General features: G+C 39.8%; 1 protein-coding gene across 9 annotated transcripts in view; it reads right to left on the reverse strand.

The window, feature by feature from the left end:
- LOC134218558 (talin-2) overlaps positions 1 to 17,919 on the reverse strand; it is a 192,875-nt gene that overhangs the window by 32,189 nt on the left and 142,767 nt on the right. For all 9 annotated transcript variants that reach the window (XM_062697702.1, XM_062697696.1, XM_062697700.1 and 6 more), the window contains 5 exons: positions 2,550 to 3,439; positions 1,980 to 2,483; positions 1,716 to 1,807; positions 1,011 to 1,099; positions 10 to 673 (listed from right to left, as the gene is read on the reverse strand). In XM_062697702.1, the coding sequence (XP_062553686.1) occupies positions 10 to 673; positions 1,011 to 1,099; positions 1,716 to 1,807; positions 1,980 to 2,483; positions 2,550 to 3,361 (2,161 nt within the window). In that variant the 5' untranslated portion in view covers positions 3,362 to 3,439. The remainder of the gene's footprint in view (positions 1 to 9; positions 674 to 1,010; positions 1,100 to 1,715; positions 1,808 to 1,979; positions 2,484 to 2,549; positions 3,440 to 17,919) is intronic.

Raw genomic sequence — 17,919 nt, forward strand, 5'->3', positions numbered from 1 at the left:
GTATCCTACCTTTATTTCGTGTAGCTTCGTCTTCAGTGACGGCTGCAATCGATTTGGCCTTCAACACCAAGGCTGCTGTTGTATTGGCAACCGCCTTTGCTAGGCCGAGCAACATATCATGCAACTCACGGCTTTCAATGCTTTCTTCGCCCATGCTGCTGAGCACCTGTCCACTGGCTTCGCCAACACGGCTAGCAGCATTCAACAAATTCTGTCGTGGTTCTTTGCTTTCCGGCTCGGCCGATTTCAACAAGTCACTGAACGCCGAGCATAGTTTCCTGGTTGCTTCCAGCAGCTTATCGCCCGTACAATCATCGTCCATCAGGGCAGCGATCAGCCGGACTTCCTTGGTGACCTCCGGGATGCTCTGGGTGATCTGCGAAACGGCAGCCCCGACGGCATCGTGATCGATTTCGTCCGGTTGTGAGGCGGTCACAACCTGGGCCGTGGCTGCGTTCATCGTCGCCAGATGAGTGGTGACGGTTTGCTTGGAGGTGTCCAAGGTTTCTTCGCGCCACTGTAGCGATCCAGGGTCCGTTCCGAGCGGAGGTAGTTGTGCCTTGCTCTCCAGATCTTTTTCAGCTTTATTGATGGCATCCTGACCGGCGGAGATGTATCCGACAAGGGCTCTCTGTGGTTCCGACAGAACCGTACTGATGCGTGTTTGTTGCAACTAAAGTGGTGGGGAAATATTGGAATCGGTTAGAGAAATTGTGGAGTTTTAGCATGATGGAACTCTGATTCGAGTAAGGTTTTAGTTTGTTAATTGTATGGCGAGCCAATCACTGAGTAGAAATTTAGTGTTATAAAATTTCAATTCACCTACGCCTTTGCAGCGGCGGCCATCTTTGAGGTTAGTATGTTTGAACGGTAGCAGCGTGAAAAAAAGAGATTTAAGATCTTAGTTGTAATTGAGATTATTTTACCTTTTTCACTCAAAATTTTCTAAATTTAGGATGATTTAACTCAAATTAAAATAATAAGAATAAGTGAAATCATATGAATCTCACCATTGGAGGTTGATGAGCCAGATTGACCTGCCCTACGATGGCTCCGTATTGCATCGATTGCATCTCGCCAGTGCCATAGGGACGTTCGCCTTCAGTTTTTGACATCGATGTGACGTAAGAGAACGAAACCGTAATGGGGTAACATAAATTTGAAGAGAAATAATGAAAACGAAAAAAAAGAAAGGAACGAAATCAAATGAAACATATGTCACTCATGCATGCACCCGGTTGCAAGCAACATAATGGAAATAACGACAGTACTGATAATAATGGGTGGCATTCCACGGATGGATAGATGCATGACCAGACAGACAAACGTTCATGTTCATATGAATGTGTGGCTTGAAAACGATTGCCAGTGCGGTGCAAATTGGGTCGGTGGGGTTTTTATGATGGACGGCAAACATCCTTTCAGCATTATCATCCAACCATAGCATGGAGCTCGCCACAGAAAGAGGAGCGAAAGAGTTAGTCGACGCTTATGCCGTCTCGGTTAGATGATGAATGCTATTAAATGCTTGACATCTTTTCATAATCCGTGAACGGATGCAATGAGCAGCGTCGGTCCTCGTCCTTTAGATGCCAAGATGTTCGAGACTTGGTCATAGATTCTATTGTCCGCTGCGATAAACTGAGAGTCAAAATCTTTTGACCTGTCCCAACAATTGAACTCAAGGGATTTGTATGAACATTCTTCAAACTTACCGTCATAACCGCGCATGATGGCCGGTTTCGCAATGGACTGCGTTTCCACTTTACCGGAGGGGGTCGTTTCTTCATGTTGCAAAAATGTGGCCCTGTAGATGATGGAAGAAATAAACCGAACTCTTAAAAATTATACCAAAAAAAGCACAACTGCTACTGTCAATGTAATGAAAAAAACGGCTGTGCTTAATTTGAAACATTTCTGGAAAACGCTGTCCAATTTCCCAGCTCAAAACATTGCTTGCAATTGCAAACAATACTCACTTCGACGGTGCCACACTCTCTTCCACCATGGTTGATCCTTCGTCGCCCTCAATTCCAAAATGATCCTTGGCCTGTTTCTTCTTCAGGATGATATCGATATAGCCGGCAATCAACTGCACTATCTGTTCGGCTTCCGTCGTTTGCACCGAGTAGTACTGATCGGCATAGTCGCCAAAGTCCAACGTGAACGTATTGGGCGAAGCACCCCAACGTCGTACCGTAGTCAGCGGCCACGTTTTCAAGATTTCCTTCGTTGTTTCATCCAGCCGCAGGACAGAGCTTTTGGTTACGCCGAGTAGACGGGGCACCAACTTGTTCTTACCGGTCATTTTCTCCTTAACCAGGAAGAAGGTGACTCCGTAAGTAGGTAGTTCGCGAGCCGTTTTCGTGTAGAGGTACTTGGCATCCAGATCGGTCAGGCCTTGATGCTGGCGGTGTTCTGCGAAAACTTTCTTCTCGATGCTCTTGACGCGAGCGTATGGACCGGGCAGAAACTCTCGAAGGCTATAGAAATGGGAAAATGTTAGTTGACAATTAATTATGCCGGGTTCAACTTTAGTTGATACTTACTCCAAAAATCCCGGTTTGTGCTTGGACTCGTTGTAATCACCAAACTGAATGTGCACCTGAATACCGGCGAACTCGCATGCCTTCTCCTGAGTTACCGGATGAGTGCCGTCCAGGATGGCATCCCGAGCTTGAACATAAAGCAGATTAAGCTGCACCGGGTCCCGCGAATCGATGTTCTGATCCGAGTAGAAGAACTTTCGCCTCAACAGCACCGTTTCCGATTCGTCAATTCCTTGCTCTCGAAGCGTTTTTCCTACATCGACCCAATGGATTTCGTCATCCGTTCGCAGTTTCTTTCTCAAGCTTTCCATCTTAGCGTCACGGTCACGATCAGCGAACTTACGGCGCAGTGTCAACGTGCCCATGTTGGACTTATTATCCGGAAGATTTTCGTTCTGCGATTCCGGGTCTTCACGAACGAGACCATATTCTTCATGGTTCGTGATACCAATTTTGGTACAAATAACCACCATCAGTTGCGAAACAGGCTGGGAATCATCTACCAAAATCGTCTTGAGAGCTCCGTCCAACATCCGCACCCGAAGGTTTCGGTGCTTCCTCCTGTACTCCAGCACATCGTGGTTTCTCAACAGATAGTAGCCAAGGTTTCGCGCCGGTTCCAACCAGACGCCCTGCCGGGTGTCCTCATCCGCCAGAAACAGACCGAATTCCTGTGCATTTCCCTGCACCGCTTCGGCGAATTTGTCCTTGATGATGCGGCAGGCATCGAACACGGTCGTGTTTGGGTCGAACTGGATCGTCTTTGTGACTCGCCCGCCCTCCAAGCTGATTCGTAGCGACAGAGTCGACATGGTGCTTTGATGTTGCTGCGGTGGCAGCGGCTGCTGCTGCTGCTGACAACGGCAGACGGCGACGGTCCGTGAGTGGCACTGTGCGGGGTTGGGCAGGGAGAAAGTAAACGAGAAATTAGATTACGGGCAAAAATCGATAAATTTAAATGCGGATTTTGCTTTAGTCTGTTTTGCATGTTTCTTCATCAGTCTAAAACGGCATAACTCAACATCGAGCGAGCCTATGGATAGGGGAGATGGCAGTAGCTCAAGCTGCGGCAGTTTCTACTGACTAATGACAACGCCCCATGCCAGTGCGATGATGACTGGCTGTTAATGGGTAGTAGGTGGAATGGGAATTGGGAATTTCAGGACTCTAGAAAAGGGGCTGACAGCGAACAAGATATGAATGATGGACAAGCGTGGAAAATGGATGTTGCCTGTCTTATGGTTGGTAGCTAGATACATGCAAGGAACTGGTTGGTATTTTTATGGATTTTTATTTTGAACTTGCTTATAACGGTTTTAATCAAATACTAAAAAACGAATTAAAAACAACTTAGTTTTGAGCCCTAAATCCTTATAAAATTCATTAAAATTTAAGTCATTCCTATTGGTAAATGACGAAAATTGGAAAGTAACGATTCAGAGATGAGAGATTGAAAACCTGGCATTGGTGAGTTGTGGTACCGGTAGTACCAGTACCGAAAATCCCGGAAATACCGTCGATTGCACACCAAAGGGAACTGGTATTTTAGGTACTCAAAAAAGCGTATGATGGCTAATTTCCCCTATTCGATTCGGAATTCAATTTAAACAAAGATGAAGTAAAAATAAATGTGTTTTGTTTCAAACAAAAGATCTTTCCGGTATTATTGAATATTATTCTTTCAATCTATAATTCATGGGCAATTTGATCGCAATTTAAAGTTTTTAATTTAAAAAAAATAAAGGTAAGTATTGTATAACAAATTACTTCAAAATGAATACCTGTACTAAATTAATATCAGTAAGGTATCTAATGATAACTTGAGCTGTAGCTGATTTTTTTTCAATTAATTTTAAAATTATTTAGGAGCGAAAAGTTTTTTTGAACTTTTTAACAAGTTTTATTGGGAAAATAACAAAATGGGGTTGAAAAACCCAGAAAAATTTCTTACGTAATTAGTGTACGGCCCCATGGGATTAATCAGTTTTAATCTTTGAAACGATTTTAACGTTTGCTCACTACCGCCATCTGGTTGCCGCTCGTCCAGACACAGTAAATTTAGCATTGGGCGATAATGGTTTCGTGACGATTATTTTGATTGCACTTTGTTCTAAGTGAGACGTCTGTTTCTCTGTGGTTTGGTGCTCTGAGGAATGCACAATGGTTCAAGGGCAGCCAAAACCTCAAAAATCAAAATTCGTATTTCCGTTGGAATTTTTATTTTTCTCAGTTATTAGAATACTTATGTGGTTCAAATTCAAAATTTGAAGTTGTTCTGTTGAGTTTTGACTTTGTTAAACATTTTGAATTAGACATGAGTATTGATTTTCATTCGAAAACGCTGTTTGACAAAACGTTGAGATCAGCATTATATTATTTCAAAAATGCATTTTCAGGATATCAAGTAGTATATCTATGTTGAGTACATGTCTTCTTCTTCTTCTTCATTGGCATTACATCCCACACTGGGACATTGCCGCCTCACAGCTTAGTGTTCATTAAGCACTTCCACAGTTATTAACTGCGAGGTTTCTAAGCCAAGTTACCATTTGTGCATTCGTATATCATGAGGCTAACCCGATGATACTTTTATGCCCAGGGAAATCGAGACAATTTCCAATCCGAAAATTGTCTAGACCGGCGCCGGGAATGGAACCCAGCCACCCTCAGCATGGTCTTGCTTTGTAGCCGCGCATCTTACCGCACGGTTAAGGAGGGACATGTCATATATACGTAATCAATAGATCTGTTCACCATTTTCAAAAGTATTTCAGATTCAAAGTGCCATATAAAATTATATTTCAATTTCAATTTCAATCCCTATTTCAATGAGTATCTTAAATGGAGTCTCCTGACCAATTTTCAGCCAAATCCATGGATCATGCTGAAAACTTTTCTAAAACATATGAAAACTCTCAGTCATCAAGCAAACATTAGCTTCATGTTCAAATGTTTGTGCTCGAGCTAAATTAATACACTCTATTCTTACCAGTAATAGACAATGTTGGCACTGAGATTTGAACTGCAAATCTGAATTGTCCCATATTTGTGGAAATTAATGCTATTTTCATAATTATATAAGAGACAGATTCCTTTCAATGAATAAAAACTAATATTGTTCAAGTCAACCAAAAATCAAGAACGGAAAACTAAATCGACCGCGTTCTAATCGACGGTAAATTCTTTTCCGACATCACGAACGTACGCACTTACCGCAGTGCGAATATTGAATCCGACCACTACCTCGTTGCAGTATGTCTGCGCTAAAAACTCTCGACGGTGTACAACAGCTAGGCGCAGCAACTTTGAAGATTGCTGGAGAGATATTCGATCCGCCATTGGAAGCACCGCAACCGCTGCACTAGGCACGGTGGCTCCGGATCAGAGAAACGACTGGTATGACTGGTGAATGTGAGCAGTTAGTTGAGGAGAATAATACAGCATGGGAGAGATTGCTGCAACACCGCACGCGGGCGAACGAGGCACGATACAAACGGGCGCGGAACAGACAAAACTTGATTTTTCGGAGGAAAAAGCGCCAGCTGGAAGATCTAGACCGTGAAGAGACGGAGGAACTGTACCGCGCTAATAACGCACGAAAGTTCTATGAGAAGTTGAACCGTTCACGTAAGGGCCACGTGCCACAGCCCGATATGTGTAAAGACATAAACGGGAACCTTCTTACAAACGAGCGTGAGGTGATCCAAAGGTGGCGGCAGCACTACGAAGAGCACCTGAATGGCGATGTGGCAGACGCAGATGGCGGTAAGGTGATGGACCATGGTGAACGCGCGCAGGACATAATTCTACCGGCTCCGGATCTCCAGGAAATCCAGGAGGAGATCGGCCGGCTGAAGAACAACAAAGCCCCTGGGGTTGACCAACTACCAGGAGAGGTATTTAAACACGGTGGTGAGGCATTGGCTAGAGCGCTGCACTGGGTCATTACCAAGATTGGGAGGAGGAAGTTTTGCCGCAGGAGTGGATGGAAGGTGTCGTGTGTCCCATCTACAAAAAGGGCGATAAGCTGTATTATAGCAACTACCGCGCAATCACATTGCTGACCGAGCCGAATGGAGAAAACCAAGATGAATACACAGCTAGGTGTTTCAATCTGCCCAGTTTACAAGAAGAAGGCGGGGGTTCTACTGAAAAACTTTGTCGAAGGCACCAAGTTTGTAATTCCGTTACTTTTGGAGATTTTTTACGTTTTATACTGACAACCCCTTAAAAATGGGTTTTTCATCATATCTTTTTCATTTTATTTCTACATTTTTTGCATGTTCTAGAAAGTTTAAGATAATATTAAAATACGCCGTCGGGTAGCTACCCGAGCAAAGCTTTAGAGCAAAACGATAACTCGTTTTGATGTTGTGAAATCGCTGAATATGATTACCAAATCGAAAACTATTCCTGCTATCGATGAGAGCAAATCAAAAACTAAATTTGATATTGGTACCGATAGCAAAATAAGTACACAGTTTGATGTCAGATCATACAATTTAGAAATCTCTAGTAAAATGAGATCAAAATATGTAATAAATCATAATGATTCATATTTGAAAACAAATTATGATTTCAATTTGATGTCGAAATCAAAATGTTTTTTCTATATGCTCTCATTATGTTTTCAGACATTGCTCGGGTATTGTGACTCAAAAACCTAAAAAATAAAAAAGTTATAACAGTTTTATTGATTTTTTAGGCATATTTGATTTAACAAGGGGCAAATTGTGGCAGTCAATCTTATACGCATAACAAAGGACCTCTTCCCCTAATGAAATTACGAGCTTGGTGTCTTCGACAATGTTTTTCAGGAGAACTTTTACTACAATTCTCGCGAAGACTTATATCCAGGGCTGACAATAGTCATCGTCATAGCACGAAATGCCACAGTAGCGACGAGGTGCAGTGTCTTCATTGCTACTTCACACATCGTCAATGACGCGCACGACGTTAGCTTTCGTCGTGTAACCAAATCGTCATGACGACATCGAAGAACGAAGACTTCATACCGTTATTCTTCAAACGGCAGCTGCCATGCGAAGATTTTTATTAATCCTTTGTAATAATGAGTTTGAAGTGACGTATTAAAGCGTTATGAATGTTATCAATACATTTATGTTATCAAGTTCCTACTATTTGTTTATTTGAGACGCCATTATGTTTTTAACTAGTCGGTGTATAATGACGTACAATCAATTGTGTGAAGAAGTGACGACGAAAATCGTCATAACTTTTGGTTGCGCGACTATCGTCGTGGTACGCATGCGGCGCGAAGAAAACGAATAGGTGTTGCGCTGTGCAATGTTAAGACGAAGACTAAATTTTTTCCGCTTTCTTCATACGACGAGAATGACTATTGTCAGCCCTGCTTATATCTTCCATGTTGTAAAGTGGAAAAAAATAAATTTTCATCTCACTTTTAGGAGGATTGATCATAAGGCTGAATACCTCCAAAGAAGCGCGTCGACTAACTGATAAAATGTCTCGAAGACGCCGTTACGCTAAATCACATAATAAAGCTACTATTAAATAAACGCGCTGAAAACACGATTTTAGCCACCGTGCAATGGCCTTAATAATAATAACCGAATGTGCTAAAATGATTTCATCATAGTTTTTCAGCCTCAAGGAAAACAAAACCAAACAAAACAAATTATTACACGAATTTCTAGATTTTTTTTTATTTTTTGTTTGGTAGTGAAGCCGTGAAGCGTTAAAGAGATAAAATCACGTTTGGAAACAATTTTTTATAATACATATAATACATGTAAGTTTTGGGGAACCAAAGTCTCGCGGATTGGTCGAGCCCTTGGAATAGAATAATACAGTAGGAAGGGAAAACAATTCAGCGTTTAAGAAATTACGTTGCCAATGTTCACATAGTTGACATTCTTGGCAATGTTTCATATCTGCAACTGGGGATGGGTGGACTATTATTGCAGTCAAACATCAGCAACTTTCAAAATTTGATGGACAAGGGACATGTACTCGAGATTAAGACCCGTCGACACTTCCCTAATAGGCTTTGGTGGCTTTACCATGACGCGGAGATGTTCAGTACGCGCAGATCTCGGGCATCGATGCTCCTCGCACGCCCACACGACATGCCTTAATATACGGTGCCGCAAACACAGTTCTAGTTTTTTTTTATCAAAATCGTATGTGTACCATCCGTTTCTTAATACTTCTTCTTCTTCTTCTTCTTTTGCCTGGGCTTAGGACTTAGAAATTGAGATGAACACCATCCACATCATTTTTTTGCGATATTAAATCGCATCGTCGAGTCGCTGTTCTTAATGCAGAACACACTGCTGATAAATGATTTCTTACGCTGGTGCACCAAATACGTAGAAATCTACATTATTTAAAACCGTGCCTATAGATATTAATATGACAATTGGATGCATCCACGACATCCGCTTGAATTTAAAACCCATCTTAGACAGTTAAAGACATTCCACTAAAAGAGCTTAACACATTTTTTTCTGAACTCTTACAGTTTCCATCACATTATTAGTACAGTTTACTGTTTCCATCACATTATTATAGTATTGTCTGTTCTGTTCTCGCAAATTTTGATTTAGACCACAAGATCGGAATATTTTTTCTTGTATCTCTTTGCAAATTGTAATTCATTTTATTATCTCAGTCGATTCTTTTGCTTTTTAAACCTCAATCCTCTAACTATTCAAAAAAAAACGAAAACAAAAAAGTGCTGCACGTGTGAACCGGCCTGAAAAATTCATCCGATGTTCGTTGAAAGTCGGGCAAATGTTAGGCCAATCTTGAAAACCAGCACTTTGTTTTAATTATTGTTTAATATTTAGAGGCGTCAAAAAATGTGGGTTCTTTGGGAAAGTTGACCTTAAATAAAATGAAGAATCGATTAAGCGAATAAAAATTTTTGATGGGAAAGGTAAATTCAAAATTTTCCCATACACGCTAAAAATGAACTACTCAAAATTGAGTCGAATCCGACTCATTTTCATTAAAAACGGGACAACTCAAAATTTGAGTAAAAGATACTACTTCAATAAAATGATGATTTCGCGAAAGTTAAGCTTGGCCTTCCATCAATTTTTAATACTACAGATGCGAATCAAGTTTATCTATCTATCTAAGTGCATTTTACGACAAACAGACTCCTAGTTTAAGTGCAATCATCATTTTATTGAAGTAGTATCTTTTACTCAAATTTTGAGTTGTCCCGTTTCTAATGAAAATGAGTCGGATTCGACTCAATTTTGAGTAGTTCATTTTTAGCGTGTAGGAAATTTAGGAGACTTTCCCAAGAAAATTTAGGTGAAATTAACTTGGGTGCACACTGTTTGTTTTCTCATGGAATGCACGTAGTAGCCTAATCATCTACTTTTTTGGCTTTAATATTGTGATTTTTTTAAATGTTATAAGTTCATCACCTTAACCACCTACTACTAGCCTAGTTAACACATTGCTAAAATATTCAAGGATAGTAAAATATCACTTATCTATTGTTGACTAACAAGTATCGAATCAGGACAGCAACCATATAAGCATCCATGGTAACTGCTTCAGCACCCATCCACACTTTCGACTAAGGAAAGCAATGATCTCATCCCAACAGTTCTCACATTCAACGCACGATTCCAGCATGTAACTTCAATGATTGGGCATGCTTTGCGGAGCTTTGTGCTTTACTAGCCCAACAAGCAGGCGTGAATGAATGGAAGAATAACCCATAAACATATCATTCTCACGCATCATTGAATGGGTTGTTTGCGTATAACGGTGATAGTAATCTTTCCGGTTTCTCCCCTCTGGCAATACGCAGTGAGGGTGTCTTCCGCCACAATACGGAACGAGGAGCAGGGGGAGGGGGCGTAATAATTACACAGCAAAAGCAACAAAACCAACATGCTGCATTGTCCGAAAACCATGGAGCATACAACAACCTGACAGCATAGCAAACAGCATAACAGCACGAACATAGTGAGAGTGAGGGATGATCACGGAAATTGACATGGCACGACAGGCAAAATACGTGGAGCTGAAAGGTTTAATTAGTTTCCAAGGATATACGTTTCATGGCATGGAAGATGGATTAGATCAATATTATCAAGTGAATTTTTTTTTTCGATATTGGAATAGTCTTATGTAAACTGACTCCAAGTCTAAAGTTTAAATCCCATGAAACAGTTTCCCTGTTATTTACACAAACTTAATTCAAGTTTCAAGATAAACTTTTCAAATCATGAAAGACGTTTTAGAATAGAGTTTATTTAACCACATTTCAGCTAATTTTAAGACATAATTTTTTTTAATTGCCAAAAAAACTTATAAAGCCGATACAAATATTTAAAAACAATTTTGTCATCACCCCTACCCTACCCTACCCTACCCGGATTTTTTCGCCAAAAATATTTTTTTGAGGGGGCAACAAAATAAATTGGATAATTTGAAGTATTTTCAAAACATTCTTTACCAAATCCTAGAAGTTTTTTGATTTTTTATTTTATTTTAATATTTATTTTTTATTATCCCCCCCCCTTTTGACCTTTCGAAGACCAGTAGGACATAAAGTTAATTAAATATTTGTAACGGCCAAGTATGACAATATCAAAAAATGGCCCCCATTTAGTTGGTAAAAATGGCTACCACTCCTCTAGAAGTGAAGAACAACATTTTGCTCCAACTATCCATTGTTTTACACTACATGTAAAATAATTATAGTCGTTGACCATGTCATTATAAGCCAGCTCTTATTGGCTCTGCTGGCTCGTATCTGTATACGATCCAGTGCCAACAAGAATTAGCAGTGTGGGATCAGACTGATTATGTCCTTTTCGAAGATGTGCTTGACAGTTAAGTCTGACACTTCGACGTCTGATGGCAAAAGCTGCTGCCATAGTGCCATCAAGGATAACAAAACGGAGATAATTTCCTATTATCCACGCATCACCCAATCGCCCACCCACTGGTGGTGACGGTTTCTCCGGCTGTCCACCCCCATCATCCTGTGGCCGCTATTCTGGGAGAGCAAGCGTTCCAAATTATACACACATCTTTGACGTTTGATTTCGTTGAAATATGATCCATTGACGGGACACGGCGATGGAGGATGGAGTGTGTCGTCTGCCCGTGCCCAAGAGGATCGTGCCCAAAAGATAAATCAATATCCATCCATCCCATCAGTGAACCGTTGCCGGGCGGGGCTGGGGATACGGACCTGACAGCCAGGGTGCCAACAAAAAGGATACCGTCAAGGGTTATTATAAATTATTATTCGGCTACTTTTTCATTAGGGCTGCTTTTGTTTCGGCGAAGAAAAGGATGAGATGTGATCCTTGTAAAGCCATGGCGACGATACCATCGGGCGTGTTTTGTTTCTAATTGGTTGTAGTCACAAATTCGAGCTCAAGATTATGCCACCCGGACGCGGACAGCAGCAGCGGTGTGAGGATCTAAATTATGGACTCATCAATGTTTGGGTCTTCGCTTCCTCGGAGCGGTAGAAACTTGATAAATAAGTTTCAATTAAATCAGCCATTCGTGCATTGTGAGCCTTCGACGATTTATGAAATTGAGTTTTCAAATCAAATATTTAAGTTCGTCTCAATATTAATTTTTTAGTTGATTCAGGGACAACAAGAATAATTTCATACTTTTAATTTGTTTATAAACTGTTTGACCCTGTTATTCCATATTCTTACTGACAAATAATTCACAACATATGTATATCTTCCTTACATATAGCAATTGTTTTCAGGAACAGTGAAATGAAATTAAATACCATTATAATAAGAGAGAACTCAACATATAAAATAAAACAAAATTATAAGACTTCAATACAAGTTGAATTGAAATCATCAGAGATTGTATATGCCAAAATTTCATACAGTTTCTGTAAGATTCTTGTCTACCGTGCGGGACCGAAATCCGTACAGCACCGAAATCCGTCCACCTCATGAGATATCACTAAATCAAAGGGGGATAAAGGTAGGGGAAAATACCTATTCTTGGCAGTCTAAGACATTCGCCAAATTGAATGATAAAAATAATGAATAATTACACTAAAACACAGGTATAGTTCAACTGGTATACATTCGTATGCTCTTCCTTTGATGATTGGTGTTCACTTAATATAATATCTTTTACCACAAACTTAGTAAATTTAATATAAAGTAACAGGTCAACGTTTCTTCTATTGGCATAGCAATTTCTATTATCAGCAATGATTTTGCTCCCTTCAGCAACTAGACATGGAAGTAGAAAACTAGTAATGTATTGGTGCCAGATGCTGGTTGTTTATATCCTCTAGTAGTAAAATTCATTCATAACAATCGGCCGCACGCTCATCTCGCTTCACTCAATTTTGGAAGAAATTTTATTAATTATCAAAACTGGCTTAAAACAAAACATGAATTTTATCCTTGGCATCAATTTTATGTCACGTGGAAGATAGGCAAAAACATTTAAACACATTGTAAAACAAATTTTATCCCTTATGCGGCCAACAAAAAACTGACGTGAATGGCAGATAGGGTACCCGTGTACCCAGATATTGACAATTTCATAACTTTTACCATTTTTAACCTATTTGAATAATGTTGGCCATTTTGGAGAAGGGAACTTACATACTTTTCGTCCGCTGCCAAGATTTACATCTTTTGTCTTTTGTAATGCCTTAGAGTCTTCACGCGTAAGCAAAAGTCTATCAACCAGTTTCAAATATACAACTTGCTCTTTACGGTCCTTAGATTTGAAGGTCCTTACATGATATGTTTGTTTCATATTTTGATGATGGGGATTGTGTACAACGACGTAAACTATGTAAAACCTAATCTATACACATAAGATTGAGCTGGAGCCACCTCATTCGTACACTACGTTTCACAGTCGAATAATTGATAATACCCTAAAAGTAGGCAATTATTGAAATGCGCTATGTAGGAACGGGAATGGTTATGATTTTTTTGATGAGCTTGGAAAGTATTAAAGTTGCAAAAGGAAAACGGTTCTGTCAGCCACATAAGGCTTAAAATACTACGGTGTGGCTATCACTTTTGATATAATTCATGGTCTGAGTAAAAATCTGAATAGAAGCATTTGTATTCTAACACTAATGCCAACGCCGCCGCCGGTATTTTGTTCGTAGTTTTGCTAAAATCAAATCACATGGAATTGTGCGTGGTATTTTTTAGCGTGTGTTTGATATGCTCACAAACACATTCTCTCGCTCTATTCCGAAGTGCGCTGCTGCCAAAGAAAACGAACAGTCCCAATTTTATTTAGTGAAACATAGAGCAAATATTGGATAAATTTGCTATTTGTGGTGATAATCAAGTGGTAATAAAGTGTAAAAAGTAGTTTACGTACCTAATTTGTCGTTTCATACACGATAAAGAGAAGAAACAGGCGATCCAAAAAAGTAAGTAACAGTTTGCTTTTCGTCTGCTGCTTTCTTGGGCGATGCAATAATGGCAAGGATTTCGTAGGTGCAAATTTGTTTCGGTGATTAATTCGTCAAATCTTGCTACTTTTACACAAACAACTTATTCAAATGAAAGCCTAGACTTGAAATTGTGTGATTGAATCAAACTTATGTTCATAAATAGTGTATGTTTGCTGGAAAACGCAAATATTGTTGAGGGTGCCAACAAATGTCGCACCCTGCCAAAGCCGTATTCTACCCTAATTAATGTAGGAATATTATAATATATACTTTATCCTGTTCAGATACTTGGCAGTAAGCTTTTAGGGCATGGAAATTGAAAGAAGGCTTTGAAATTAAAACAACAAAAATCGAAAACAAATCGCCACCCACCAAACGCGGAGTTTTTGCCGCCATTTTGTTTTTGGATAGAGCATAATTGCTCCAAAAGTAACAATGTTTAATTGCTAATTGTGAATCATTACATAAGATAAGCGGAATACAAATCGAAGGGATCGCTTCTCAAAGTGCGTATCGAACTCTTTACAGTGGTAGTTTAGTCAATCAGACTGTTTCAATTCAAAAAAATTAGTTAAGAAATAGCTGTAAGGATTTTGATCCTTTGATTCGAGATCCGTCCACGGTGGTCAGGAGTCAGGAGTAAAGCCTGTCCACGTTAAATTTCGGACACTGAGACAATGTCCAACTGATTTGTAGCCATTTTATCTATTTGGACAAGAAGGAAAACCCGCTGAAAGAATAACATAAAGCGGAGAGATTTAACTGTCGTTTAACTGTCGTGTGTCTCCTCAGTGGTTTGTGAAAATTCTAAAAAAAACCGCGTGGGATGATGGGTGTCCGAAATTTAACGTGGACAGGCTTTAGTTGATTTTATTCATTATTTTATCATGTTTTTAATAGTTTTTAATGAGTAAATGTGAAACACTTCAAAAGTAAAAGCTTTCATGCTACTACGAGCAGAACCGGTCCAGGGCCGAAAACCTCATTAATAAAGATATTAATAATAAGCTTTCATGATCCTGTGTCAATGACAAACGTTTTATTTACATTCGATTCCTATTTTCTAGTGACATTTTCATATACTAAGGTCCTTAAGTGTACGGATTTCGATGCACCACGGTACACTAAGTTTTTGTTTTTTGAGTTCGGTAAAATTAGGCACCCCTACGGGGTGCTATTTTTTGGAAATTTTAAAAATTAATTTCGGCCAAACTTTTTGTTAATTACTGATTATCAGCAAAATATTTCACGAATCTCAGCAACTGAAATGTCACTTTTATTAAAATCTCGGCAAACATCTTGTTTTCTGTATCTCGATAAAATAAAGAAAAAATGCTGAGATCTCGGCAAAAAAAATAAATGTGTAGCTTGATAACCATTCGATTGAACATATTTTAAAAGTTGTTACATGATCATCATAATCATCCACTGATAATTCACTGTCATTTACATGAATTAGCATAAACACTATAGGAGCCTCTTTCTTACACGAAAGTCAGTAAATCGATCGGTCTCCTTCGCTTAGAGAGCGTGGCTTTTTAATGAGTTTGGAACTTAATTAATCTCACTTTCTAATCCTTCGCCTAATGGTTCCCAGTAAACTTGCCACTCCAGTGAAGAAAGGAATGTCGCTCCATCGAGTGCCCCTCCTTCCTCCATTCGGCAGTCATTCCTTTGTGGAGATTATTCATGGCACTAGCAGGTGAAGGTGTCTTCTCTAGCATGGGATCAAGGTAATTATTCATCCTTCGTCGGCTATTACGGCCGTCGAAGGATATCCGTGCAAAGCCCGACAGGCGAAGGAAGCTCTAGCAATTGGAGCTCAAAGTGTGACCGGCCAAAGATCTAATGGAGGTGAACTTTGAATGAAAAGGAATGAGGTGACTATTGCGATAATCCTGTCCGTGGCCAGCCGGGCACGATTCAGTTCAGCATTTTTGCTGCTCGCTGGATTGCATACAAACCTGCAGAAAATAGTAATCTAATAAAGGGATAGAGTAGCTTTCCACCAAACCGTAAAAAAAACTGTTTGCCCTACTGACTGGTCGGCCGATGGACATCAGTCGATGCTTCAAGCGTGAATTTTTCTGGTTCTCGTGTGGCAACGAACCACTTGTTTTCGATTCTTACTTTTCCACCGGAAAAATAACCGATGAGGGTAGAAGGCGATAACAGGGATTTCCCAACACACGCACACCAATTCACCCGCCAACAGCTCCCTATCTGATCCTGCTGATGCGATTGAATTCCGACAAATAAGGGGAAAATGCTACAGAGAACATTATCAGTAGGACTTTTACAGAAGCCAAGTTTCATATTAAATTTATTTGGATTGTTGAATTAAAATTATGTCGATCGTTAGGAATCGGTGCCCTGACCAACAATTGGAAAGGCAGTATCACAACTAGATGGATAAATTAAAGTGTTTTAGATTAAATGACAGATTCTCAACATCGGTCAATACTGTCTCATCATCTTATTCAAGTTATTCTATTTTGCCAATTCATTTCGTTTAGTTCTCCCCATCAGCTTAGGAGTGCACAGTATCCAAAGAACTGCTGCTTGCAAGAAACATGGCAACGTCGTCGTTGTGTGGCGGTCTCGTGGGTGGACTGGAAGGAGGAAAACTCTACCTAGTCGAGGCGCCGATGAAAAAGATGTTTGATGATGGAGGGTTTCGTAGGCAACCACCAGTCAGCTCAGCCGTCAACAACTTGACGAAGACGCTGTGCAGTTAGATGGGACGAAATAAGAAACCTGAGGTTGGAGTTGAATCCTGGTTCGGGTTTGGAGGCGGGGGTATCAGGATGTGAAAAATAACACGAAATGTGTGCTTCAATGCTTCTTTTCATGAATGCTGCCGTTACTGTTGAAGATGATGATGTGCAGTTAGCACTTCAGATGGTTGGGTGAATAAGAGATATGTAAGGGTGGGAAGGAGGAGAATTACTGAGGGAGATACCTAATATATTGTCACGTGTTTAAATTCGCAAAATTCGAACATTGAAACCATGAAAAACTTCTTCGTAACAGGAAATGTGAACAGTCGACCGAAAGTTCCGCAATAGTTGTGCACTCCCCCTGTTCCATCCTTCAATTATTTTCAGACTGTCTCATGCAAGATTTCATTAAGTAGAATTATATTGAAATTATTCTATTATTTGTGGATTGATAAATTCGTATGAATTTTCTCTAAAATACACCTACTCTAAATTGCATTGTATCCGACTCATTATTGTTGAGAATCCAAAGAAATCCGAAAATCAATTCAATATTGCTACTGCAATAAAAGAATAATTCCACTGGAATCGAAGTAGCTCCCTAGCAAACTGAGCCTTGCGCAATAAATTTGTTTGCTTTCCGAACGTCTCAACAATGTTTGTTGTAAAAGATTCTTTAGTTTCCATGAAATCAGCATTTTGGGTTATCCTATTTGAAACAAAAATGAGTCAGATTTTAAACAATTGACTTGCAGTGTATGAATGAAAAGTCGATATGCCATACTACGAAATACTGAACTATATGAAAAAAATAGTACTAAGCAAGCAAAACTTATAACTAAACTTTGAAATACGAACATAACCGTTTGCAAGAAGTGACATGCGGTGTTTTAAAAGGCTGCCAAACTCCCAAACACTTTTTGGTTGACCTCGGGGAATAATGTGCTGAGTGCACATAACTAGCGATGTATGCATTGTAGGAACATATCTCGCAGCGCAACATAGAAGCTAAAGAACGGTGGGATGTATGCATTTCCATTATCTAATGCATGTGCTGCTACCCCAAGCAGCACGCGCAACATCTTTCAAATAGGTGTTTGTTCCTAATAAATTGCATTGAAGACACTGGAAATACATCGAGTCACATTAAAGCCACTTCCCTGTTTCAGAAAATCACAATGTTTCATTTCCGTTTAAGTAGCGTCGCAATATT

This window comes from Armigeres subalbatus, chromosome 2 (genome assembly GCF_024139115.2).
Source record: "Armigeres subalbatus isolate Guangzhou_Male chromosome 2, GZ_Asu_2, whole genome shotgun sequence".
Classification (NCBI taxonomy): domain Eukaryota; kingdom Metazoa; phylum Arthropoda; class Insecta; order Diptera; family Culicidae; genus Armigeres; species Armigeres subalbatus.